The sequence below is a fragment of the Piliocolobus tephrosceles genome, chromosome 1 (genome assembly GCF_002776525.5).
Source record: "Piliocolobus tephrosceles isolate RC106 chromosome 1, ASM277652v3, whole genome shotgun sequence".
Taxonomy (NCBI): Eukaryota; Metazoa; Chordata; class Mammalia; order Primates; family Cercopithecidae; genus Piliocolobus; species Piliocolobus tephrosceles.
The window spans coordinates 172,199,821-172,227,640 of record NC_045434.1 but is presented as its reverse complement, the minus strand read 5'-3'; the positions used below and the strand labels follow the sequence as shown (position 1 = coordinate 172,227,640).

The 27,820-nt window shown below is 39.1% G+C and overlaps 1 protein-coding gene across 3 annotated transcripts in view; it reads left to right on the top strand.

The window, feature by feature from the left end:
• The window catches only part of ELAVL4 (ELAV like RNA binding protein 4), a 156,484-nt gene that overhangs the window by 30,647 nt on the left and 98,017 nt on the right, over window positions 1-27,820 (top strand). Inside the window, exon 1 of one of the 3 annotated variants that reach the window (XM_023187149.2) lies at window positions 26,000-26,091. The exons of the other annotated variants lie outside the window; for them this stretch is intronic. Coding sequence (XP_023042917.1) covers window positions 26,083-26,091 — 9 coding nt within the window. The 5' untranslated portion in view covers window positions 26,000-26,082. Of the gene's footprint in view, window positions 1-25,999; window positions 26,092-27,820 lie in introns of those variants that run through there. 3 annotated transcript variants of the gene reach the window in all.

Here is a 27,820-nt window from a genome sequence, read left to right as displayed (position 1 = left end):
AAAAGGTTACTTTAATGATAATAGTTTAATTTTATCCAATGCTTCCCATATCCCAGTTATTATTCGGTCTTACTAGCATTATCTCATTTAATTCTTACAATAACTTTATCCCTCTGTTTACCCCTTAGAGAGGTCCATGTCTATAATTGTTGCTGCACACAGATTCCCTGCTTTAAGACATGGTGAAGAGGAGCACAGTTTCTGGAGCCAGCCTCCCATGGTTTCAATCTCAGTTCTGTCACTAGCTACATGACCTTGGGAGCAAGTTACTAACTCCTCTGTGCCTGTTTCTTCTTCTGTGAAGTGTGATAATAATTGCAAAGTGCTTAGGACAGAGCCTGGCATTTAGTATACAAATATATACCAAGTATGTGTGTGTGTGTGTGTATATATGTATAGTATTTGTGTGTGTTTATATATCTATGTGAATATGTTGCAGTAGTAGTGGTGGTGAGGACAGTGATTACACAGAGAGCAAACTCTCATGCCTTCAAGCACCAGTCAGGTAATATCAGTGTGTGAAGTGATCAATAATAGGTCAGTATGGAGTGGGGGTGTATGAGTGAAGAACTAGGGAGTGTCCTCTTAACTTGAAGGCATTAAAATCCAGGAATTTGCAAAACACTACTTGGGCCACCTAAAACTCATTTTTTTTTTTACCCTCAGGTTGCCATCTGCCAAGCTGTGTAATGAGTGTTTCACAAGTACTTCCCTTAACAATTGTGCTAGCAGAGTGGCCCATTTTATAGATGTCAAATTCAAAGCTCACTTACAAGGTAGTCAGTACCAGGGCAAACTGGGACTGAACAAAGGGAACAGAGGCCTGACTCCAAAGCCAGTAGGGCTCTTTGGATGGTCTCAAGGTTCCTAGGTGAGTGGAACTGGAACATTCAGTCCATCCTACTGTCTGTCATTTCTGACCCCTTTGAGGATGGGATCTCTCACTGACCTATGACAGAGGTAGGGCAAGTGAAAGAGGAAAGGTGCCTGTGGTGCTTGCAGTCTCCCTGGAATGTCTTCTGTGCTCTCCCTGTGCAAATCCCACATCCTGCTGACACCTCCCTCTCTTCTCCATTCCTGTGCCTATCACATGTGCGTCTGTTGGTGGCCGTACAGGTTATGGCTGTTTGTGTTTGTGATGCTCCTTCCATTGTGAGCTCAGAAGGGTTAGACCCATGTTCATTTTTCCATCTCCTGCCTGTTTGAATTTCCATTGAGTACCATTCATTAAATACCATCCACTGGGTCTGAGTTCTAGTTATTATCCATTACTCATCAAGTGATGATGTCTGGATGATTACCTTGCCATCTAAGATGTTCAGTTTCTGCATCTTTTAATTTGTAATTATTTATTATTATTTTTTAAATGGGGTCTTGCTTTGTTGCCCAGACTGGTCTCGAACTCCTGGGCCTAAGCAGTCCTCCTGCCTCAACCTCCCAAGTAGCCAGGACTACAGGTGTGTACCACCACACCTAGCTCTCCATCTTTAAAATTTGGATAATAACTGTCACAAGGTGTATTCTCCAGGAAGTAGATTCTGATGTAGACTAGCATGTAGAAATTTATTAGGGAGTGTTCTTGGGATCATCACAGTGGAAGAGAAGGGAAGGAAGCAGGATCAGGCAAAGGGAGAAGAGAGGCTACAGCACATTTTTAATGAAGGCCTCAGCTGCCTCCATGAGAAGCTCTGAAGCTAAGATAGCTTTTCAAAATAGTCCTGAGTCAGAGTGAGAGTGTCAGGTCTTTATACCCTACGTTGATCAATCACTGGATGTGGGCACCTCAAGAAGGGGGCATGACCTTGGGAAAGACAATTCTCTCAGTCAAGGCAGTTTCAAAGAGAGTTGACAGTTGAGGGTTGTCTAAACTAAAGTTATTCAGTTTCAAAGGAGGACTTGGAAGGCATCACAGCCTTCCAGTAACCCAAATATCCCAAGCTGGTTAACCCAGTTACTCAAGTAACAACTTCACAGGAAAGCTGATGCATGTGAAAGCATTCTGCAAGGTGTTAAACTTAAGGTTTTCGTTGTTGTTATTTTAAGAGTAATATTACTGGGGCTGGGTAAATACTTCTTCAACTGAGTTAATTCTATGTTTTTAGAGCAACTTCTCAATAAAACTCATGCAGTTAGTATATACCCTTGTATATACCCTTCTTCTCACTTCCCAAAGACACCCTTCTCCCTCTCTCTTTTGTTATTAAGCTCATCTTAAAAGTGCTTATGCCATCCTATTTTAAAACCTCTAGGGTTGATTTGGTTTGATTTCCTTTCCACTGAAATGACTGTTCTGAATTCTGACCTTAATCTGGGATGGTCAGAGCAGCTGGAAGCACTTTCTTGACTATCTATCTTCAGACTTTATATTCCATATAGGCTCAGAGAAAGTCTAAGTGCAGTCTTTAAACATTGCTAACATTAACGATTCCCATCAGTGAAGTTAATTAAACGTAAATCAGTACTGGCACTAGCATTCCCAACTTTGTACTGATCGTGAATAGGCTTGTGGGGCTCAGACGTCAGAATATCTTAGCAAAAGCTGACAACAGGAAAAATGAATGTTCCAAAGATCAAGAATATTGAGCAACTCTGAGTCAATTCCAGAGACTAGCTGCTTATAGAAAAGAACTGTATACAGGAGTTCAAAGGTGTAATATGTTGTTGATTTCACACACACACATACACTCACACTCACACACATACTAATGTGGTCAGCCAGTTATTCTCTGAATTCCATCATCATTTGATTTCTCTCAAATATATATGTGTATATATTTCTAACTCACACATCTCATTGTGTCACTTCCCTGATGAAATATCTTCTGTAGCTCCCTAACATCTCCATCACAAAATTTAAAGTCTTAGCAAAACTCTTGTGTTCCCTAAACATGCCAGAATTTTTATGTTGCTGTGTCTTTGTGCTTGTCATTTCCTTTCTGCAGAAAGCTTTCTCATTACTTATGCATCCTTCAGGTCTCAGTTCAAATGTTTCCTCCACTGGACAGCCTTCCCTGGCTTCCCCACAATGACACTTGCTGCTCTGTGCTGCCTTTCCTCCAAGACAGAGAGCTACAGGATGGAAGGAAATGAATTTGTGGACTAGTTGGAGGCGTGAGAAGATCAGGGTAGACAGAGAATGGGAGAAGTTATATGCAAAGCCTTTGTACTTAAAAATTTTCATCTTGCAGAGTCAATACTCTTTATATGTATCTCTAAAAGTGTGACTTAATATATCTGATATTTGATTTTGTTCTTGGCTTTAAGAAGAACCAGAATCTTTTGATTCAAGGATTAGAAGAGCTCCTAAAGGTAGGCTTTCTGATGAAAGGAAAACTTTCCCCTGACTGCCCTCTTGTGGAGGTGCTAAAATAGCCCAAATATGGCAAGTCTATAAAATCATCATAAACCTTGATTGAGAGAGCAGTTTTCTGTAAAGTCCATTGTACTGGTTAGTCAAGCTTCCATATGCATATAATTACATATTTTTAAAGAATTTGAATGTGGCAAGGCATACCCCAAACTGAATTCAGTTTGTCTCCGGTAAATCAGATGGTTCTTCAAGAATATAGAATACCCATAGTGAAGGTTATGAACAGCACATGGAGACAGGCCCCATGTGATTAAGAGCAGTCTCTGATGGATGAAGTGCTAGATGCACACTAGCTTTCACTAGCACTTTAAGTTCCATTTCCCCTAGACCACTGGCTTATGCCATGCCTAAGAATGGTCTGTTGATGAGCTATGTTAAAATGCTGATTTCTGAGCCTTTCATCCAGATTCTGATTCAGTGTGTTTGGGCTAGAACCCAGGAATCTGCCTTTAATAAGCACACCAGGGTGATGCTAATGGATGTAGCCCTTTTGCATCTTGCAGTGGGGATGGGTTTTATGGAGTCATTTACATACTTTTCTACAACTAGGGCAACTTTCTTATTTTATTTTATTTTGAAATTTTTTTATTGTCATACTTTAAGTTCTGGGATACATGTGCAGAACGTGCAGGTTTGTTACACAGGTATACACATGCCATGGTGGTTTGCTGCACCCATCAACCCGTCATCTACATTAGGTATTTCTCCTAAAGCTACCCCTCTCCTAGTCCCCCCATCCCCACACGCCCTGGTTTGTGATGTTCCCCTCCCTGTGTCCATGTGTTCTCATTGTTCAACTCCCAGTTATGAGGGAGAACTTGCAGTGTTTGGTTTTCTGTTCCTGTGTTAGTTTGCTGAAAATGATGGCTTCCAGCTTCATTCATGTCCCTGTGAAGGACATGAACTCATCCATCTTTATGGCTGCATAGTATTTCATGGTGTATATGTGCAACATTTTCTTTATCCACTCTATCATTGATGGGCATTTGGGTTGGTTCCAAGTCTTTGCTGTTCTGAACAGTGCCACAATAAACATACGTGTGCATGTGTCTTTATAGTGGAAGGATTTATAATCCTTTGGATATATACTCAGTAATGGGATTGCTGGGTCTAATGGTATTTCTAGTTCTAGATCCTTGAGGAATTGCCACACTGTCTTCCACAATGGTTGAACTAATTTGCACTCCCACCAACAGTGTGAAAGCATTCCTATTTCTCTACATCCTCTCCAGCATCTGTTGTTTCCTGACTTTTTAATGATCGCTATTCTAACTGGTGTGAGATGGCATCTCATTGTGGTTTTGATTTGTATTTCTCTAATGACTAGTGATGCTTTTTTCATGTTTGTTGGCTGCATAAATGTCTTCTTTTGAGAAGTGTCTGTTCATATCCTTTGCTCACTTTTTAATGGGGTTGTTTGTTTTTTCTTGTAAATTTGTTTAAGTTCTTTGTAGATTCTGGATATTATTAGCTCTTTGTCAGGTAAAGGGAATAGGTAAAAGTCATGATTTTACCTATTCTCATCTATTGTCTCCATTAGAGCACCTTTTTAGACCTTATGCCTTGATTTTTGGTTTGAAAGACATGGTCTTCATTTCCATACATGAGATTGCTAGTAAGAATTAGGCATTTGATCTATAACTATGGAACAGACTTTCTTTCCTGTCTCCTTTCCTCTTTCCTTCCTTTTCCTTGTAGCTACCTACCTGTCTGCCTGTCTAACTATGTACCTGTGTACCTACCCACCTGTATTTACAAATCAACCTTCATTGTGCCTTGTACCCAGTGAATCAATGTGAACTTCAGATAAACTAACCTTTCAGAATGGGGATTACCCTGGGATTTTGGCCTTTTTGATAGGAAAGGATGAAAAAGCATTGGCCAGGAAGTTTAACACTCCTAGAGAATAATACCAACAGCCATTTTTTTAAAGAGATGGAATCTCACTCTCACCCAGGCTGCAGTGCATTGGCATGATCATAATACCCTGTAGCCTCAAACTCCTGGCCTCAAGTGATCTTCCCACCTAATCCTCCTGAGTAGCTGGGAATACAAGCGCACACCATTGTACCTGGCTAATATTTTTTATTTTTTTATTTTTTGAGACACTGGGTATTGGTTTGTTGTACTGGCTGATCTCATACCCCCAATGTCAAGTGATCCTCCTGCCTCAGCCTCCCCCAACTGCCATTTCTTGAACACCTACCAGATACCAGGCATTCTATAAGACTTTTTAGGTACACTATTACTAATTCATCAAAGTAGTTCACAGGTGAGGAAATTGGAAGCTTAAAGAGGTTATGTACTGTGTAAGTCATCTAGAGTCTTTAAGGTTGAACTATAACTTGAATCAGGTATGTCTGACTTCAAAGCTCCTTCCTCTCTCACTGGATGAGCATATATCTAACTACCTGCAGATGGACACTAATGCTCTTCAGCCTTCTCTGGGTCTACTAGTTAGTTTTGTTGTGATTAAACATAAAATTTGGGGAGAAAACTCCACATTCAAAAAAGTAAGTTAGCAAATCAAGCATTTCTCCAGGGCACAGCTGCTATTTTCCCACTTTCTGAGAAATCTGAAAATCAGTATTGAAATCGAAAGGAAAAGAATGGTTACTGTGAATTTTTAGAAGTTTCTGAAGGTTGTTTTAGGACCACACTGGGCAGCCATGTATCTTAATTTTGCATTTTGTAAAGAACCTGCGGCATTGTTGACACTCCTGAAAGGTCAATAACAACTTGTTTGATATTTCAAGTTAATTGTGAGTTTCTGCATTTTTGCATAGCTGAACCTTTATTATTAAAATGTCCCTTACAAATGGTGCATTCCCCTCATTGTAGAGAGCTGCCTTGAATGCCTATAATGCCAGTGGAAGTACATTTGTTGCAATGGAAAGGCATTTGACTTAACACAGCATCGTTAATTTTTCTTTAACCATCAGAACATTTTTAAAAATCAAGTTTGTGTTTTTCTGATTATGAAAGAAGCACATGTTCAATGTTAACAATTAGGAAAATATAAAACAGCATAAAGATAATAAATCATCCATGATCTTCTTACCCAAGAGTAATTATAGTAGTAATTTTTTTAAAGTTCTTTAAATAAGGCAGGTTTACCATGTGTCAACTCTGTTGTAGGGTAGGTGGCATCATTCTAATTTTATAGGTTTGGTAACTAAGCTTAGAAAAGTTAAATAATTGTCCTGCTTAGTTTACAACATTCTGTTTTTCCCTAGTTCCAAAGCCTGTACTCTCCCACATAACCACTGGTAACATTCTAGATTGTTTCTTCCAAGTCTTTTTTTATGTATGTTTTTTCATGGCTGAGATCATACTGTGAACACAGTTTTGACCCTCCCATTTACCCTTAACATAATGGTATAAGCATTTTCCTTATACAGTATGGCTCTGCCTCCCTCCCTGCCTTCATCTCATACCTGCCCCCTTCTGTCTTGCATGCCACACTCCAGTCACATTGGCCTTTTTTCTGTTCCTGGAGCAAGTCAAGAATGTTCTTGCCTTGGGACCTTTGCACTGGCCATTCCTCTGCCTCAAACACTCTTGTCTTAGATCTTAATGACTCAGCAGTTAGTTTTTTCTCATCTTTTAGGTGTCAGCTTAAATGTATAAGTTTTCCCTGAAAGTCTTATCTCACATAGGTCCTGTTTTCTTTCTTAGCACTTGGTGGATTTCCTTCGTAGCACTTGTTATAACTTACCATTAGTTCATTTTATTTGCCTTTTTATTGTGTTCTTGTATCTTTATAGGTCTGGGTCTAACATGGACTTATACATGATACTGCATTGAACATTTTTCTATATAAAACACTTTATCATTATGATAGTTTCATAGAGGTTCAAACTAGATCAAAGTGTAGGAACATTTTGAGGGCTCTTACTTCACATTACTGCAAAAATTTCATCCCAGCATCCCAAAGTGTATACAACTGTGAGCACTGTGTGGGGGTGCCAGTCTCACTGCACCCTTGCCAGCATCATCAGTTTTTAAAGTCTTAGCTATTTTGATAGGTGACTCAAACCATGCCTGCACACTGTAGGTGCTCAGTAAATTTCATTTGCTAAAGGGATGATATATAAAGTTGACATTTGGCCAGAGTTCCAAGAACACCCACATCCTTTCCTGGACTCCTTTTCCTTTGAGGTCACACAGAGAATATAAATACAGAGAACAGCAGTAGCCAATGCCACGGTATACACCTATAATCACAGCACTTCGGGAGGCCAAGGTAGGAGGGTGGCTTGTGACCAAGGGTTCTAGAGAAGGGCGGCAAGTAAAGGTGCCCAGATTGGCTCTATTTTCAGCCTTCTTAATCTGGGCAGGATCTTCTGAAGACTTTCTTTTGCTAGGCCTAGAGGTAGCCATTGCCTAAAAATACAGTTGCCCCTTGCTCCTTTTCCCCTAAATCTATATCCAAATAGTAAGGAAGGACCTATTCAGAGCAAAGAAAGCATATTTGCATTGTCATTGCTGGTGTAGACCTGTCCAAATGCCATTTCATTATTATCTCCTTGACAGATGAGGTACCATTTTTATTCAGATATCTAATTAGCAAACGCTTTAAAAATTCATCATATTTAATGCATGGCATGGTAAATACCTCTGAGAGTTTAACCCAATATAAAGCTCTTGAACCTGACTATATTTACAGCTGCAAACCTCCTTCTTAGGGAGGCAGCGAAGGGGGAGATAGATGCAGAGATATCCCCTTAGTATTATTTTCATGTATGAGTTTTAAAACTAGTTGTGAGGGTAGATGTTTTCCCACATGTCTGTTCACCAGTTGTGAGTCCTGTTTGGGTTAACTGTTTGTGCGTTTTGTCTGGGTCTTTTTGTCTTTTGTAATACATTTATGTGAGTGCTTTAAGTAGTAAAAGCAGTGATCTTGCTTTTTTTTTTTTTTTTTGTATCTTTGGTAAATATTTTTCCAGCTTGTCTTCCTTGTAACTTTTTCTGTTTTAGACTTCCTGAAGTACATGTAGGCCATTCTGTCAATATTTTTCCTTGTTAATTGCTTTTAAGCTTATAAGAGACCAAGACTGGCTAATGGGTTACTTTTTTTTCCTGGTTATTTTATGGTTTAAGCACATCTTGCTTAGAAGGTCCTTTCTACTTGTATAAAGGAACATTGACATTGTATGAATTGTAAATACCTGGTTCCATGGCATTTTCCTTGAAATTGGGAAATTTTTCTACTTTGACTTTGAAAAAAATAGATTTCAAAATAAGGTATAACTAGATAAGATTTAAAGGTATTTCTTTGTTTAGTTCCTTGGAACCATTCAGCTTTTTTTTTTATACTCTCTCTGCTCTGTCTCCTGGAATAGTATGCGGAGGAACCCTTTAGCATACTAATATAATAAGGATGCTTTTTATGGCTTAAGAGATCTTGGGAATCCTTAGGAAATTGTTCAGTGACTCTCTGCAATGGAATTAATGTTTTAAAGCCAGAAGCATGCATTCTATATAAGAAATATATTTTCAGAGCTCTTCTTGCTATGAGCTCTCCAACCCCTGCCTCCTGCCACCCTGGGAGTGGTGTACCCTCCACACCCCGCACCCTCCACCCCCAGATAATTGGATTGGAGCTAGTGTTCTTTGTTGTTTGCTTTTCAGAGAGGGGTGGTTGTGTATTATATTCTGGAAGGAATAGGGACTGCTGTAGTGTGAGTGCATTGTCTCGGGGACTCTGCAGATCCAAGGCCAGTTCTTCATTCCGAACCCCTCAAGTCACTCCTTAGCCTCTGCTGTTCTTTAGCTAAAGGAAGAGATTCCCATTGTTCCTATCTATTTTTTCCAAAGGGAGATTGCCATTACTGAAGAAGAGGGTGGGCTTAGAGAGTCAATCAATTATCTTTTGGGCTTAAAACTAAAGAAAATGAACCCATGGTTCAAGGATATCTACTTCATCATTTATTATTTTCCTTATGAAAACCCCCTTGGAGCAGAATAATCTTTTTCTTATCACTGTACTGAATGGATCCCCAAAACAGCCAACCAGAAATGGAATTCTAAAACATGGTTTATTTTAAATTAATTTATTTTCTTTTTTAAACCAGCTTGGTATAATGAGGAAGCAGAGAGGCACAGAAAGGGCTAGGGACTTAGCCAAGGTGACAGAGCTAATTAGTGACAGAGCGAAGATGCTTGCTGTTCATATCTTCCACTCTAGTACTTTCTACTGTCTCTTTTCTCACAATCTTCAGAGATGCATGGTTTACAACTGTGGCTATGAACAACAGACTACATCTTCTAGATTGTACTTTTTTAAACTTAGCTAAAATAACCCATTGAAGATAAATATATTTTAATTTTTATAAATTTCACCTTAGCGATGTGACTTAAAATGTAACCACCTCAAGTAGATCCTTTTTTTTCTTGAAATGGAGTTTCACTCTTGTTGCCCAGGCTGGAGTGCAATAGCGCAGTCTCGGCTCACTGCAACCTCCACCTCCTGGGTTCAAGTGATTCTCCTGCCTCAGCCTCCCAAGTAGCCAGGATTACAGGCACCCACCACCATGCCAGGCTAATTTTTGTATTTTTAGTAGAGACAGGGTTTCACCATGTTGACCAGGCTAGTCTCGAACTCCTGACCTGGTGATCTGCCTGCCTTGGCCTCCCAAAGTGCTGGGATTACAGGCGTGAGCCACCACACCTGGCCTCAAGTAGATGCTGAATTTTCTACATGAAAAGTTGCTGTGGGCTAAATTGTGTCTTCAAAATTCGCATATTGAAGCTCTAGCTCCTTGTGTGACTGTATTTGGACATAAGGCTTTTGGGGGGTAATTAAGGTTAAATGAGGTTATAAGGGTAGGATCCTAGTCTGATAGGATTATTGGCCTTATAAGAAGAGAAAGAGAGAGATCTTTCTCTCCACCATGCAAGGACACAGTGAGAAGACAGTCACCTGCAAGCCAGGAAGAGAGTCCCCTCCAGAACCCAACCATGCTGGCACCCTTATCTCAGACTTCCACTCTCCCCAACTACAAGAAAATACATTTCTTTTGTTTAAACCACCCAGTCTATGGCATTTTGCTATGGCAGCCCAAGTTGACTAATTTAAAAGCTTTATTGTCCCACTAAATTCTGGTTTCTAGACCCAGTAGACATACAAATTACAAGATCATTGAGGCTGATCTGTGCTTTAGAAAAATCATTCTGATAGTTCCTTTGAGGCTCTGTGTGCCTTCTGTGTGATTGAGTTGTAAGTGCTTCAGAGCACTTGCTTTAATTGTAAGGAATAGCTTATTGTTGACTGGAAACATCCTGGCTCACAAATGAAATTGATGAAAGCTGGCCTGTCCTTCACTGAAGCAGGACTGAAGGATGTATTAGCATTGTGATGTCACTGTGGCCAGAGGCCTTTGCTGGACTGGGAACTCACTTCTGAGTTCCTGAAATCACTTAATTATAGGCAAATGCACATAATACCTGAACAGCATCACTGAACTGTTTTTGTCTTCCCTGCCATGCTGACTTATTCATTAACATTTGTGTAAACCATCTGAACCATAGAATCCTTTTGGGAGGTTCTCCAGCTCATCTCTTCTATCTGTAGACCAACTCTTCCTCAAACATCCCTAACAAAACTCAGAGGCTCTCATCTTCGCCACTGAAGAGTTGGTTATCTTGAACTGATGGATTCAGCTGATGCCAAACTTGGAAACAAATATTAATAAATATTTAATGCAACCTTGGACAAAGTAAAGGATCTAAAAATGTGTGGTCTCAAGCCTCTTAAACTTCTTGAAGTCAAAGAAAGCCAACTGCTGGCCTGAAGGTCTTGGCAGAATGGTAATGCTACTTCCATAACATTAACCACCAAAGCCTTTCATCTCCAAGGATAGACAGGCTCCTTCGATTACTCAGGGCACTAGACACCAGGAAACAAGAAAGGGCACCCACCCACACAGCCAGCCAGCACCTCTCATATCCTCCCACAGACCCTGTTCTCCAAATACTAGACAGCAGAATAATCTGTTGAGCCTTAGTGAGTGCCAGGATGTTTCAGATCCATTCATATGACTGTATTGGTTTTACTCAGGCTTGGCAATTGTTCTTTGCAGAAGGCTGAGTATAGCAATAGCCCCATTTCACAGTTGATGATACTAACCCATAGCAAGGCTTGAAGTCTCCACAGCAAAGGAATTGAGCAGCTCTAACTAGAAGCTACCTGAAAGTGAACGAGCTCCTCAAATATTATCTGCTATTCTGCCACACTACCAGGCACTAGGATAAAGATAACCAGCAATGGTCTCTGGCTTTGTAGAATTCTCAATGTAGCAGAAAAGAAAGACTCATTAGAACTTGTCGTTACAGTGTGAAAAGTGCTGTAATGTTGGAAAGGAAGCAAGGAGTCTATAGGAGCAGAGAGGAGGGTAACCTAATGCAGATTCTTAAAAACTGGCTAAATTAAATTAAAGATATAAGGCATTATTAACTTTAAAGGTTTTCCTTTTTAGATTCCAGGGTGATCTCTGTACCTTCTAATACAGTTATTTTTTTAAAAAAAAAACAAAAAACAAAAACAACAACTTGATTTTTAAAAACTTTGGTTTAATTTCAACATTCTCTCATGTTGGCTTTTAAAAGCCTCTTTCTGGCTGGGTGTGGTGGCTCATTCCTGTAATCCCAGCATTTTGGGAGGCCAAAGTGCGCAGATCAATTGAGCTTAGGAGTTTGAGACCAGCCTAGGCAACATGGAAAAACACCATCTCTACAAAAAAGTTTTAAAAATTAGCCAGGCATGGTGGCATGTGCCTGTGGTCCTGGCTACTCAGGAGGCTGAGGTGGGAGGATCACCTGAGTCCAGGAGGTTGAGGCTGCAGTGAGCCATGATTGCACCACAACACTCCAGCCTAGGCGACAGAGTGAGACTCTATCTCTAAAACAAACAAACAAACAAAAAGCATTTTTCTAACCCTTTCTGTTTTTAGAATGGGCTTGGGGAATGGGGTGTATTTTCTCAGGGATGTCATCAGGAGTGGGAAGGATAAGGCCAAGTGCAGTGAAACTACAGCTGATTGCTAGGGACACCTACAGAAGAATAGCCAGATGGGGAAACTTAATGCCTAAGAGATTCAGATGTTTAAGAGTCATGTAAAGGCCTCAAAAGCATTTGAGATCCCAACATGTAAAGTACAGGAATTGTTAGGCTGGTATTTGGGCATCAGAGAGTTGGGTGGAGGTTGTGAAAAGGTCTGCCACAGAGGACAATTGGAAGGTTCTGGTGCTGAAATCAGTGGGGAATGACAGAGGCTAAACAGGCTCAGGCAGAGGTTATGTACAACAACTGAATCTCTTTTTTCCTCCTGTTAAAAAGTTAGTGATTTTATCTATCTCAAGGTTGTCATAAGCTATAAATGAAACTCTCACATATAAAAAGACTAGTCCTTGAAAAAATCCCCACCTCTCCTTTCTCATACCCCCTTCCTCTGCATTCTCACACTACTCTTTTTCACTTTTCAGAAGCCAGTAGTGTAGAGAAAGAGCTATTCTAAAATATTCTATACAATGTGTGCCACTAGGTTTCTAAGGGAGATGGTGATGTTGTAACTTTCAAGACACTTAGTCTAATATTACAACTGAAAAAAAAATTGAACAGTGTATATTAGTCAGAATAGGCCAATTACTATAACAAACAACCCTGAAATCTCAATGGTTTGATACAGTAAGGGTTAGCTCTTGCTCATTTCACAGTTCAACATAGGTCCATAGGATGCTGTGCTCCACTCAGTCATTCAGGGACCCAGGTGCCTCTCATCTGGTGGCTCTGTTCTCCTTTAGGACTTCAGAGTTCTCCCTTGTACCCTTTGCATCTACTTGGTAGGCAAAGGAAGAGAGAGAGTGAAGATGGCACATCATACAGAAATTGTTAGAGACTGGTCTTAAAAGTGATGTGCATCACTTCCACCCACATTCCATTGGCCGGAGCTCAATCACTCAGCCCCACTGTAGTCTAGCTGTATGGCTAGGCAGAAAAGGAAATAGGACTGGGTGGACACTTGGCAGTCCCTGCACCGCAGTCAGAGGTAGCCCAAAACAAGGCAAATCATTGGAAAAGTAGTGAATGAGCTCCCTTTCACTGAAGGTATGTAAGCAGAGTCCAGTGACCCCTTATTTCCCAGTCATACCGGGGTAAGGTCGGGGAAATTTAAACTAGAAGAATGCAGAGGACCTTTCTGTCTCTGAGGTTCTCTAATTCAGTAAAGCAGAAGGGAATTGGAGCTGAATTACCCATCTGAATTTCCGGTGACTTAAACTGAGTTCTTGGAGTAGAAATAGAATGTTGAATTTCATTTCATGAATTGTTCTTCCAGCTTGACGTATTGGAGATTTTTAGCACGCACGCTTACACCTGGCTGCTCGCCACCTTCTGCCATTGCAGATACGCTTACAGGAAACCGTAAGTGGATCTGCTTTTGATGCTGGCAGCGTCTTACTAAAATGCTTTTGCTGGCATCATGGAACAGGAGCAGAATTCAGCTGGGACCAATAATGAGGCTATTTAGAAAGTTCTCTCCTCCACCCCCTGACAAGGCAGATGTGATGGGGTTTTTCCACTCCCATTCTGTCAATGGTGGCCAAAATTAGTTCAAGGCCATCAGAAGTGTTTAGACCTCAAGAGTTGAAACCCCAGACCCATGAAGAGGACAACTCCTCTTCCTCACATCTAGCAAAAGAAACTCACCCCCAAAGGCTTCCAACACAGAAATTTGTCACCTATTGTTCTGTAACAGACCTAGAAAAGGCACAGCCATGTGTCAGTTTGGAAGGAAAGGAAGCACTGACCTCCATTAAAAATATCTCCAAGTAACTTAAAGTTGCTAATGCTTTTCTTTTCCTGAAACCATGTTGTATTGAAACAACATTTTCTTCTAAGCACTTTCACTTGTATCATCTCATGTTAAAATCCCCAGCCATTGTTGTGTGAGGTAGGGATGTCATGTTTTATCCCTATTTAATAGATAAGACTTCTTGAGGTGCAGAGAGATTAAGTGACTCGCTTAAGGTCTGTGAGACATGTATGCAAGATGAGTACCCAAATCTCTATACTTCCAAACTCTTTCGCCTAAACCACACAAGGGTATATCAGCTGATGGGTTTTTTGGCCATTCTAGCTCACTGTAACTGACTCTGTTCATCTGTTGATCCATTAATCCATCTGTCCATCCACAAACTCACAAACTCTGTACCAAGCATTGTGCTTCAGATACAGAGATAAATAAGGGTCTTTGCCTTCACAGCTTAGTAGGAAAGATGGAAATAGAGATAAATAAATGACAGATACAAATACATATATAGACAAGTTATGATGGGTATATGTGTGGGGAAGGGCCGGGATTGGGAACACAAAAAGAGCATGGTAAGTTCTTCCTTAGAAGGTCAGGGATGATGTCACAAAGGTGACATCTGAGCTGAATTTATAGGTGTATGACCATCAGACACACAAGGGATCAGGGGACATCCCAGGCGAGGCACCAACTTGTGCAAAGGCATAAAATGTGGCCTATGAAGGGATGTTCTGGCATGTTTTGGGATGGTTTTAGACAGTAATGAACCCTATGGGGGCACCCCGGCAGCATTGCTGAGCTAAAAGTAAAGGAATATATTCTGTGACACTCATGTGCACCGTTGTTCCTGGACTCATGTGGCATCTCAGTTCTCTGACTTTAGGGAGTGATTTGGGTCTGACCCACACAATTCAGTCTTTGATTATGTACTCTTGCCTTATTCTGCCCATGTTTTCATCATTAGGCCTGGGCTCCCTAGTCTGACTGTAAAGTGCCAAGGGACTGCTTGGTGATTTTTAAATATTCAGAAATCAAGCAGTGAGCTCAAGAGAATATTAGCAGGATGTAGCACCATGAGAGGGAAAATATATGGACTTTAGTTCAATTAGGTAAACCAGCACCATGCCAGGCATGGAGGGCACAGATGTTGTTGATGTCAAAGAGCTTGCAGTCTTGAGTGGAAGGTAGACAGGGAAGCTAGTAATCACAATTCATAAGGACAAGAGTAACCTGTGGAACAAGTTCTGTGAGAGCTTAAATAGGGAACCATTAATTCTGCCTATTCTCACTCCAATATAAATTCCCAGGGTCGGGGATTTTGTGTGCCTTATTTATTGTTGAATCCACAGTGTCTGGCACACAGTAGGTGTTCAATAAATATTTGCTGAGTGAATTTATTGAAATTAATACTTGAACTTGATTTATGATCATCAAGCATAAGAAGTGGGGACATGTATTCCAGACAGAGAGAGAATAGCTTGAGCAAAGAAACATACATAGGTGTCAGTTTTAATTTGCCCAAATGTTGTTTCCTTGAATGTACTGCCAGGGAGCGTTCTTATAAAGTTTGGGTATCATTGAGATTTCTGGATAGTGGCCTTTCTTTCTTTTTTTATTGTTTGTTTGTTTTTAAGCTTTTGATTGAATTCTCCCCACACATTACTGTGCTAAGTGTCTTGAGAAGATTGACTATACCAGCACATTTTAACCAGGGCCTTTGTCAACTGATGTCCTTTTGAACTACCTGCATTAGGTTGGGCATTGTTGCATCCTCTACCCTCATCCCTTTGTTGGAAACCATAGTGGCTATCAGGTGAAATTGGTCATAGGTAATGGACCGTGTGACCTGGTTTGTCAGTACTGGTTTATGCCTGTTGTCTTGTTGTAATTATTAATAGAGACTCCTTGCACTCTCAAAAATATCTGGGTTTGACCAAGAGAAGGAAGAATCCCTTCTCTCAAGCATCAGTCAAGAAAAGTGGTTGATGTAGAAAGCCCCACTACCAGATATCAGGAGCACTAATTCAATGCTTACCCAGCAGATGTTTATTGAATGTGATTCTATTCTGGACACTTCAGGGACCCATAAGTATGAACAAAACGTGGTCTCTCCTTTGTCCTTAATTCAAAGTGATGATTGTACATATCCTATCTTTCTCATGGTTATAAGAATAACACAGTAAATACTCTGTGAATATTTGTTGAATGATTATAATGAATAAATAATGTATGTCATTTAACCTCTTTCTTAGTTTTTCTTGTATGTCAATGCAGAGATAATGATAACGTATCTACCTTATAGGATTGTTGTGAAACTAAGTGAGTAAATACATATGAAGAGCTAAGAGTAGTACCTGACACAGTAAATGCTCAATAGATAGCAGTGTTGTGTGAAAGCACTTTGTAAACACAACAGAGATACTGATAGTTTTCTGCAGCTTAAAAATGAGAAAAGCAGCTATTTGGAAGCTTTGTCCAGGAAAGGTTGCATTTGTTAATTTATTTAACTATCATTTATTGTGAATCAGATATAAGCCCCACCCTCAAGGAGCTAAAGTGGGAGAGACAGACATGCAAAAAAGACTATGAATCTACATATATTTATGTCATAAAACCATGTCCTATAAATTTGTGGGTTCCGTCAGAGGTCTGCTGGGTACCACTTTACAGACCACTCATTGACAGTTTCAGCAGAAAGGGTGGATGTTGATTGCTATTAATCAAGGAAGCAATGTGGTTAGATTGGAATTTAAGAAAGGTTACTGTGGCTGGTAGATGGTATTCATTTAAAACTGAAGGCAAAGATATGTTGATGATAATAATTCAAGACAGGATCAAGATACCAGCTTTATTTTCCCAGCCCTCTCATGGTACTTGTGAAACCTGTGTTGTCAACCTTGAGTGTTTCCATGGTTGTTTCACTTCATGTTTCTGTAAGTAAAGAATAATTAGCTGATGAGGTGGTTCACGCCTGTAAACCCAGCACTTTGGGAGGCCAAGGTGGGCAGATCACCTGAGGTCAGGAGTTCAACACCAGCCTGGCCAACTTGGTGAAACCCTGTATCTACAAAAAGTAAATAAATGAATAAATACAAAAATTAGATGGGCTTGATGACAGGTGCCTGTAATCCCAGTTACTGGGGAGGCTGAGGTGAGAGAATCTCTTGAACCTGGGAGGCAGAGGTTGCAGTGAGCCTAGATTGCGCCATTGCACTCCATCCTGGGCAACAGAGTGAGACTCCATCTCAAAAATAAAAATAAAAATAAAAATAAAAATAAAAAAAGAATGGTTAGGAGGAAGATTAATTGTGAAGCATTCAGGTAGGTGAAAAGTATGAGAGGAGTAAGCACTGCTATCCTGTATGCTTGGGAGGCCTCAGCAATGGAGACATTCCATTTGGGATTTCAGATAGCAATGACTGTCTGCTTCAAAATGAAAGTAATAGACAAGGAGGCTTGAGTTAAGTGGAGGAGCTAAGGGACTTGCCTAAGGTCACATAGCTAGTTTATGGCAGCATTGGTGCTCAAACCCATCTTCTGACTCCCAGTTCAGTCTTCTTTCATTATAGTATTATTTAGACTAGACTAGATTAGTCCCTTCACTGATTGCTGAGTTCCTCAGGATGCCTCAGGAACTGCTAGGAGGACAGCAATATACTATTTGTTTATATATTGAGGGTTTTCATGAAATTTTGCTTAGAAAAAAGCACTTGCTGTAAAAAAAAAAAAAATGTTGAAAATAAATCATCTGAAGCTACAAATTGGCTAAATAGCCTGAAACTACTGTAGTGTAAAACTATATACTCTCCTTTTAAACTAATTTTATATTTATATAATATATAATTTTTACACACACACACACACACACACATACATACATATTAATTAATGTCTGCGCCTATATAGATATTCTGTTAAGTATTTGTACTTCCTAGGGTTTTCCCAGAGGCCTGGTTGTATAGATCTGAGAATATGGGCTACAATATCAGCAGTGCCTTCCTCTTTTCCATAGCTTTCACACCATCCAGACCTATTGGAGTTCTCTGTGACTGAAGACTTTCCAGCTATGGAAGCACAAATTCAGGGGCAAACCCTCACATTATTCACCAAATAAGGTTGCAGCCAGAGCATCCCCATCTCTATCAATAAAACAGTGCCTGTGTTGAAAGCTCATAGCATGAACTCAATGGATTTGTTGAGTTTGAAGAGCAACTTCCACTTTCGAGTTTTTGGTTTTTGTCACTTGAACATTTCTAAGAGGAATAATACCTTCCTTTGGCAGAGCTTTCTCACATCAGAAAAAAATGATTTTGTGGAAAGGTGGATTCCAAAAGTTTTTGAGTCATCCTTGGGATTCATCTATTTTTCATGTATTTCTAAGAGAGGCCATATCTCAGCCTGCCATATGAATATATTTGTTTTACTTTAGCAAATATTTATTGAGCACCAACTATGACAGCCACTGTGCTCAGCTGGAGGGAAACAGAGACAAATAAGAACAGTCTTTGCTCTTGAGTACCTTGAAAACAGGTGGGAGAGACAGACCCGTAAACAACTGTGGTAATGCTCTGACGTGAGTTCTGTGGTGTCAGGAAGAACAAGCTAGTATGAAAGCTCAGATAACAAAGAAGCTCATTTTGCTTAGTGAAGCTGAGGCCTTGAAGGATGAGTATGATTTTCCAGAGAGAAAAGGCATTCTAGATGGAAGAAATGACAGCAACAAAGACAAGTGTTGTGAGAGAATAGATTGTCATATCTAGAGCTGTGTATATGGAAAGAAATGTCTTGGAGGTATCAGGAAACTTTATTATAAAGACAAAATTGTAAAGAGCCTTGAATGCTGTACTGAATAATTGGACTTGAAAAGAGCAATAAGGATCTTAAAAAGATTTTTAGGCAGGGGAGTAACAGAACATAGGGCAAATCGTAAGAAATTGACCATGCTTGACTGCTTTTAACCTATAATAACAATTTCATGTTTCAACCTAATAAAAAATAGTGAACATTTTTGAGTAATTAGCAGCATGTCACACCCCATAATACATGCCTTACATGGATTATCTCATCTAATCCTCACAAGTTTAGGCATTATTGTTGTCCCAGTTTAAATACGACACTACAGTTCAGAGAGTATCTTTGGACTTAATCAAAGTCCTGGTCCCTGACTTTTAAAAGCCCATGGTTTTAATGATTTTTAACCAACCATCTCCAGTTCTGCATTTTATTAAAATAACTTGGTTAGGCACAGTGGTGCATACCTGTAATCCCAGCACTTTGAGAGGTCAAGGCAGGAGGATCGCTCGAGTCCAGGAGTTTGAGACCAACCTGGGCAACATAGTGAGATCTTGTCTCTACTAAAAATAAAAATAAAAATTTAGCTGGGTGTTGGAGAAAAGGCCTGTGGTCCCAGCTACTCAGGAGACTGAGGTGGGAGGATGACTTGAGCCTGAGAGGTCAAGGCTGCAGTGAGCTATGATCACACCACTGCACTCCAGCCTGGGTGACAGAGCAAGACCCTCTTTCAAAGAGAAAGAAAAAACAAAACCTCTGGCGACCAGACTGGGTGTTAGAGGAACATGCTACTACCCTGGCTCTTTCTTTGAGGCAGATTTAAAAATCTTCTTCAAAAGCTTAATTTCCCTTTAGCCAGCATTATTACAGTGTAAAGTCAGTTGAAAATCTGAGTAAACCCTACTGAATTAAAATTGCTAATTAAAAACTACTTATTTTTAAACTCTGACATATTAGAGCTGGCAGAGATTTCAGGAATCATCTAGTTTCATTTCTTATTTACTCAAGAAGATTCTGGTCCAGAGAGGACAAGTGGTTTGCCTGAGGTCATAGAATTACTAGTAGCAGAGATGAAACTGGCCTTCATGTCTCCTGGCTCTTCCTTTTATGTTCCCGAGTGAATTAAAATGGATCTTACTTTCACAAACATGCACCAATCACCTACTGTGTATAAGGCCCATTGTTCTAGGTATGTTCTTCAGTTCTCTTACACATGCAAATGTGTACAAATTCATATTAGGTAGATGGTTCAGTTTGGCTAACTACTGATACTATGTCAAAGATATGGGGGAAATCTGTCTTTTAGCTATCCATATCATGGAAGTGGCACACATAAATTGATAATAAATTTTTAATAGTGAAGATATCCATTAAGATTACTGTTCTAAGCCCTTGTGTGTTTTGTTTTCTTTTGCCCCAAGGTACCCATGTGCTAACAAATAATAAAGAAAAAATTTCAAGCAGGAGTTTTTACATTATTTGAGTTGTGAAACATTGAAGATCATGTAAGCATTTCAAAATCCTTGAACAAGATGTAAGTTTTAATAATATGCATAACATATATAACACACATTTACATTCATAGGATTTTTAAAGGCTAGAGAACTTTTTTGCAAGCATTCTTATTTCACTAACAGTGGAAAACTAATCAATGTGATGATTATGTAATTATCCCGCGGTTCATTTTATGGGTAATGAAGTGGGCAAAGTAGGTATCAAATAATAAAATTAGTAAATACTCTTTATAGTAAGGGAGGAATAGCAAGTGGTTAGATTGAATAGTGAGTTCAATATCAATAACCCTTTTAAAATAACCTAAGTGTAATTTCTATAATGACCTAGGATTAACAATGACTTGATTTAAAAAAAAAAGGAAAAGTTATGTTTGTGAATAATTTTAGGGAAGGACCAGGGCTTTTCTAGACACTCAAATTTTGTAGAAGCCTAGCATCATTATGGTTACCTCACAATATCATAAAGGAAAGTTAACACAAAATAAGCACTTGTAGCAAACAAGGCTTTGGGTGTTGTAATGTTAAAACTTCTGTTCAAAAACCTTACATTAAGAAAATACTCATCTTCGTTAAAGATGTGATCCTTTTCACGGAGGTATTTTGAACTTGAAGCTGCTGTTGCTAAGGGGTTGCTAAGGGAAATGAGCTACTCAGCATTAATGTGTAACTTTACTCTTCTGCTTAAAAGTAGTTAAATCATTTCCCCAGCTTTAGCGTCAGAGAGGGGAAGAACTAAAAAGGGTCAAGTGGAGAGTTGCCTCTTTCTGACAGTTGTATAGCATGCCTCTCTTGTTTTCCACATTTTTTTATTCACCTCTCATAGAGAAAGGAAGCAACCTTTCTGGGCATAAGAGAGTTGGAAACTAGACTACCAAGTAGGGCAGGGCTTGTAATAAATGTAGAATGTCCCTGGCTAAGGCAGAAGGGAAGTGCCTAACCACTGAAAGAAAAGCAGCCATGGGCTGTTGATCTAAGGCTTCTGCTGGTGACCAACCTCAGGAAAGGGATTTTTGTAATAAGTCAGCATTAAGGATGACTTGATAAAGAAAGTTATGTTTTAGTGAATAGAGCATTGACCACCAAATTATACCCTAAGTAGTTGGTTCAAAAGTTTTTCTGAATTATTTGAAATCAATAATTTATATTCTTTTCTTGAGTGTCCACCATATTCCAGGTACTGTTATTCTGTGTGCTGGGGTTATAAGGCAAATAACGTACAATTTCTGCCATGCAAACTCATAGTACAGTGTGAAAGTAACAGTGAACTGCCTGGGTGCGGTGGCTCACACCTGTAATCCCAGAACTTTGGGAGGCCGAGGCAGGCGGATTACCTGAGGTCAGGAGTTCAAGACCAGCCTGACCAACATGGAGAAGCCCCATCTCTATTAAAAATAAAAATGCAAAATTAGCCGGGCGTGGTGGCACATGCCTGTAATCTCAGCTACTCGGGAGGCTGAGGCAAGAGAATTGCTTGAACCAGGAAGGCAGAGGTTGCAGTGAGCCGAGATCACGCCACTGCACTCCAGCTTGGGCGACAGAGCGAAACTCCATCTCAAAAAAAAAAAAAGAAAAGAAAAAGAAAAAGAAAGAAATAACAATGAACTATAATCCATTGAATGCAATCTGTAATTGAATTGCTTGAAAATTACTGAGGTCTAGAATTATGTTCACAGTTGGATTTTTAATAAATAAAATTTGGAAATATTTGTAAAGATTAATGTTTTGGGACTTGAGTAGACAATTTCATCTAAAGATCAGTCACTCTCTACACCACTTCCAAGCATGGGGAATGGAATAGCACATGCACAAAATAACGTAGACAAAATGTTTCCCTTGTAATCCTCGTAGGACCAGAGTTCTATTATCACCTGGTGGCAGAATAGTGAATTTACAGGCATAGATTATTTTGATTGTTACTGTTTTAAATGTCAATAGAAGTCAAAGACATTATTTTGAATGTTAGTTTTTGAGTATAGAGTAACATAGAAAATAAGACTTAAATATCTTTAGATTCACACTTTTCTATATAAGTTGGTATGTTATAGAGAAAAGACTGTGGACTGAGGCTGGGCATACGTAAGCGTGAAACCTAAATTGGCCTCTTCTTACTAGTTACATGATCTTGAGAAAATCAATTAAATTTTGTAATCTCTAGTTTTCTTGTTGGAAATCTCAGAGTTATGAGATTTATAGGCACAGCACCTACCATAATGTTCAACACACAGTGAATGTTCCATCAATATTAATTCTTGTTCCTTTTATAAAGAACTTACTGAATAAGAGGTCTGCCCTCCCACAGTAGTCATATCTTAATATCCCTCTATTTATAGCTTTTAAAAATGGAGGAGGTTGGAATAGATTCAGAGGAGCCCTCACAGGGATTCTGGCTAGGATGCGATGGCTATCGGTATCTCTTTCCTTTCCCCCTACCCCACCCCTATTCTTATATTAAAAATATTCTGCATTTTCCTAGCCAATTCTTATGATTCTTTGGACCTCGCCTCAGTTCAGGCTTCTCCCATGAAGCCTTCCCTTCCCCCACAGGGGGAGGCTTATCAACTATCTCTAACACTTAATTTTGGTATTCTTTTTACATCCTTCCTTAGGCTATTAGGATTCATGTGTAAAAAGGAAAGCTCCTTCCCAACCAGATTTTAAGCTCCTTGAAGGTAGGGGCCATGACTTCTATTTCTTTTTGTTGTTCACACCAATAATTTAGTACTGAACTTTGCCCACAAGACTAAATAAATGTTTATCTGCAGCAGGCATTTTTTTTATTAGAACTGGTACAGACCGTTCAGCCTTTGTTAGTTATGATTGTCTTGTTATTCTCTAGTTATTTTGAGAGTCTTTGTATAATATCTTCCTCAACAAGACTGAATTATCCTGAAACTAATACTAATTTATGCATTTCCTCCCATTCTGCATATTAGTAATAATTGCTGCCATTTAGAATGATGCCTCCACCAAGCCTATGTATGTTGTTTTTTCTTTTTTTTTTTTTATGGCAACAAACCATAAGTGAAGTATTATTGTGCCTATTTTACAGATGAGGACATTGAGGCTTATAGAGCCTAACATATCATTTTACCTGAAGGAGATGTTCAGCAACCCCTAGTTGAATCAAACAGAATGGGCCTTGGGATAGTACTTGAAGTGTTAATGAGTGGGACTATTGATCTTCCTTCATTCCCTGTAACTCAGCACTGCTTGGAAATAAGGATATATAACTTAATTCAACTACTGTTTGTTGAGCAACTACTGTATGTAAGGGTTTTTTTCAGGTTTAAAAGAGGAAAAAGGGGTAGGGTTGGGCACTCAATCAGGTACTCATCCTGCTTTCTAAAATGTTTTGCTTTCCAGCTTTAATCTTTTGTATTTCTCCCACTCCAGATTTACAGCCTGATCGTAATAATAGATTAAATGAGATATCTTGAAGACATACCTAGCTAAAAGCATGTCACAAAGAAATCTTTTCAAGAAAATTTTTTAAATAATTTTTTTATTTTTTTAATCTTGTGATTTTTTAGTTGAGAAAAAATTGAGCATGACTTTCACCTTCCCTTTCCTTTCTCTTCTAGTCTGTGCCCATCTTTCTCACTGATTCAGCAAATATTTACTAAGGCTGGGCACAGAGGCTTATCCCTATAATCTTAGCACTTTGAGAGGCTGAGGCAGGAGGATCCCTTGAGGCCAGGAGTTCAAGACAAGCTTGGGCAAAATACCAAGACCCCTATCTCTACCAAAAAAAAAAAAAAATCTTAATTAAAAAACACAAATATTTACTGAGCATATTCTTCTGTGACATAATGGAAGAGATATCTTACTTTTGGATAAGGAAAACACCTTTCTAGAAGTAATGCTTAGATATTATAGTTGTCACTACTGTGGGGTTGAGTAAAATTGTGTATGTCAAGGGCCTAATACAGTGTTTGGTATACAGTAGACTCCTGGTAAAATATAGCGTTTTCATTTGTGCTTTAGAATTCCTGTTAATTTCTTATTTCTTCTTCTCCCTTTCTCCCCTCCCCTCCTCTCCTTTTGACCTTTTCTTCCTTCTTTCTCCTCCTCCTCCCCCCTTCTTTTTCCACAGATGTACCTTCTTTGCCTTTTACATATATTCCTTTATTATTAGTTACAGAATTATAAATGAGTCCAGAATTTTTTTTAATTCCATATCAAATCATTTTTAAAAACGTATTTAACTGACCAACCACTATATCCTTTAATGGTATGAATAGCTACTCCATACTTTACCTGCTCAGTGCACTTAGATGTATAAAAATTTATATATATAGCAGAGATTTTTGTTTGTTTCTTCGTTTTGGTTTTTAACTTTTTGTAAAGTTCATCTGAACTGATATGAAAAGGCCCCAAATCCCTTAATGCAGGGATCTTCAGAAATCTCTGTGTGTTTTCACATTGACCCTGCTGAGTTTTTTAGGGGTTGTGATGAAGACTATATCAGGGAAAAGTCCAGACAGCCATTCTACCTAAATCAGATGCTTGGATAAATGTGTATTTACCTTTTTTTTTTTTTTTTTTTTAAGAATTTTTTAAGTAAGATAGTTTTCCTGTACTTCAAATTTTCTTTCCCAGAAAGAGATTCTAGTGCTTTAAGAGTATGGTCAAAGGCACATTTGAAAAAGTAAGCATACATTGACTCTGGAAAGGCATCTTACTTTCAGCTGCTGTTCTTGCATAAGGCTTAGGAATATGAAAAGAAAGCAGGAAGATGAAGTATGAATCTACTTTTAGGTCCATTTACCTGCACAGGTGAACGCTTGGTGGTTTAGACAGGTTAGACATCCATTTGTCACATTTCCCCCCACAGTAGCATTCTTCTAGCTTTCCCACAGTCTGTAGTAGACAAACTCCTTAGGAAGGAGAAAGGCATTATTGACTATCAGGTCATATATCTCACAGAGAACATTCGACAGTGAATTTCTGGTAGACTCTTTCACGTCAATCTGGTGCATCTTTCTTGCCTCTGTAGTATGTTTGCATTTTCCTATAAAAATTGATTTAATATTTCTACATGATAAAGAAAAAAAAAAAAGAAACCAACACCACAATTCAACAAAGGAAAATTAAGCTTTAAATTTTCTCAAAAGCTTTTACATATAGGATACCATTTTCTGGACAGACTGATTGTATTTTTCCTAAAGAAAAAAATGCCAGCAGTCTAGGTTTATTTTTCAAGGGAAGAGGTAAAGGATAAAAAGAAATTGAACTACAAGAAAATGTCAGGTCGTAGTCACTGATGACGCTATTTAAATGGTGTGCTATTAGGGCAGAGCACATGGAATTCCTGATTTCTGCCTAACAGTGAAGAAGGGCCAGCAATTATCTATATGTGTGTGTGTGTGGATATGTGAGTGTCTGTTCACTCTACCTTCCCACCCCATTTTGCCAATTCAATTAAGGAGCAAGAAGAGGTAATCCAGACAGCCGGAACAGGAGGAAAAGGTCTGCAGCTGTGCTCGGAGGGACTGGTGTGAAGAGAGAGGCTCAGTCTGACTTGGAGTTTTGTGCTGTTGCATGTGAATGCTCTGGAACTGCCCTAATCGACTGAAAATGAGCCGGCTACAGTCATATGGAACAGGTCTGTTTAGCCACATCGCTGGATAGCCTGGCAGATGGTAGACCGTCAATGGGTGGTATTGATTGGCTGGATTTGCCTTAGGGTAACAAGACTTTGGGTCCTTAAAAACCCGCTTCATCTTATTTTCCTTTGTGCAGCTTCATACAGTAGTGGTTTTCTCTTCTCACGACCCCCAGTCCCCAGTATCCCCTTTTTCCCTTTTCAAATTAAAAGTCTTCCTTGGTAATCAAAATAGAGAGGTTACCTTGAGATAAACACTCTCGAAATTATCACCAAGGCAAGAAAACTTGAGAATATTTTATTTACTAGGCTGATTACATTTTAATGTTTGAAGAAAGTGACATTTTTTAATTAGTGTTTAAGACATATGGTGAGTGTACAAATTAGCTTATTTCATACAACCAGAATTTGATGAGAGCAATTCCTCCTTCTCACTCGCCAGTTAAAAATTGTCACTTGAAACTTAATATATGCAAGGAGGTTAAATGGTATTAAGTGATGCCGTCTTGACTTAAAGATGAAGGAGATAGTCACTATCGTGTATGGCTAAATACTGCCTGGACGGGCTGGAAAAATATTAGTGTCAACACCTGTGTTTGCAAGAAAATGTGGAGGTTCCAGACCTTTAATTTTGTTCAGCCAAGAAAAGAAAATCCCAGGTATCTGTGTGTGTTGGTTTCTGTTTTAGACACATGTGGAACATAGAATGGTGTTGCATGCTTTGTACGTAATAAGATCCTCCTTAAAATCAGGCCATATAACAGTATAAGTGATGTAATTTATTTTTATTCAGGTGGTTCTATATCCTTTTAACATACCCCCAATCACTTGGAGCTTTCAACTTGGGACAGTCTATTTATTCTTGGCAGAGGAGTAGATTAATTGGAATAGAGTGGTACAAAGGAGATGCCAAGTTAGCTATACATCCAAAATAGTATACGACAGAAATGTTCCACTTCGAGGCAGATCTTCGGGAAAAAGAACAGCAATGGGTAGAGATCTGTGATTGGCTTGCTCTTGTGGTTGTTTATCACTATTCATTTAATTGTATTTTAAAAAGAGAGGCTTAAGATTTTGTATTTTTTTTCAGTGTCTTTACTTCTAAGCTTTCAGTTATTTCTTATCAGGAAAGACCCACATTAAATAAACTTAATTTCTACTCAGAAGAAAAGTTGCACCCTTAAACTCTTGCCTCCTTCTTGTATGTGCTTCATCCAAATGCACACTTCTGAGTTTTCTTCACTGTGTGTGAATATTTTTCTGTTTTTGCTTAAGAGAAATATTTCCGTGAGGTTTTTGGCCTTCCCCCTTGCTCTGTGTTGATTGTATTTTCCTTGTTCATCCTTTGCTAAATGAAACAAAGCTTGCTTGTGTTTCATTCTTCACAGTTCTTATTAGAATTGGTGGCAGTGTTTTGTTTTGTTTCATTTCCTTGCTTTAAGTCAAGAGAAGGAATTTTATTTATTTATTTTGACAAGATATAGTGAGAGACAATCTTGCCTGTTAGGATGCTGGTGTTTCTCATGTCACATTTTACACCCAAAAGCTATTCCAAGGGAAAAAAAAAAAAAAAGAAATATTTTAAGATGGTTCATTTGAATCTGTGCACTCTACCCACCTGGTGGTTATATAGTGAACTGTTACTTTAAAGAGTAGTTTAAACACCAGCCATGTTTGGGGCAGGCTGCTCTTGCAAAGAGAGCAGTACATATAACAGGAGTCTACTGTG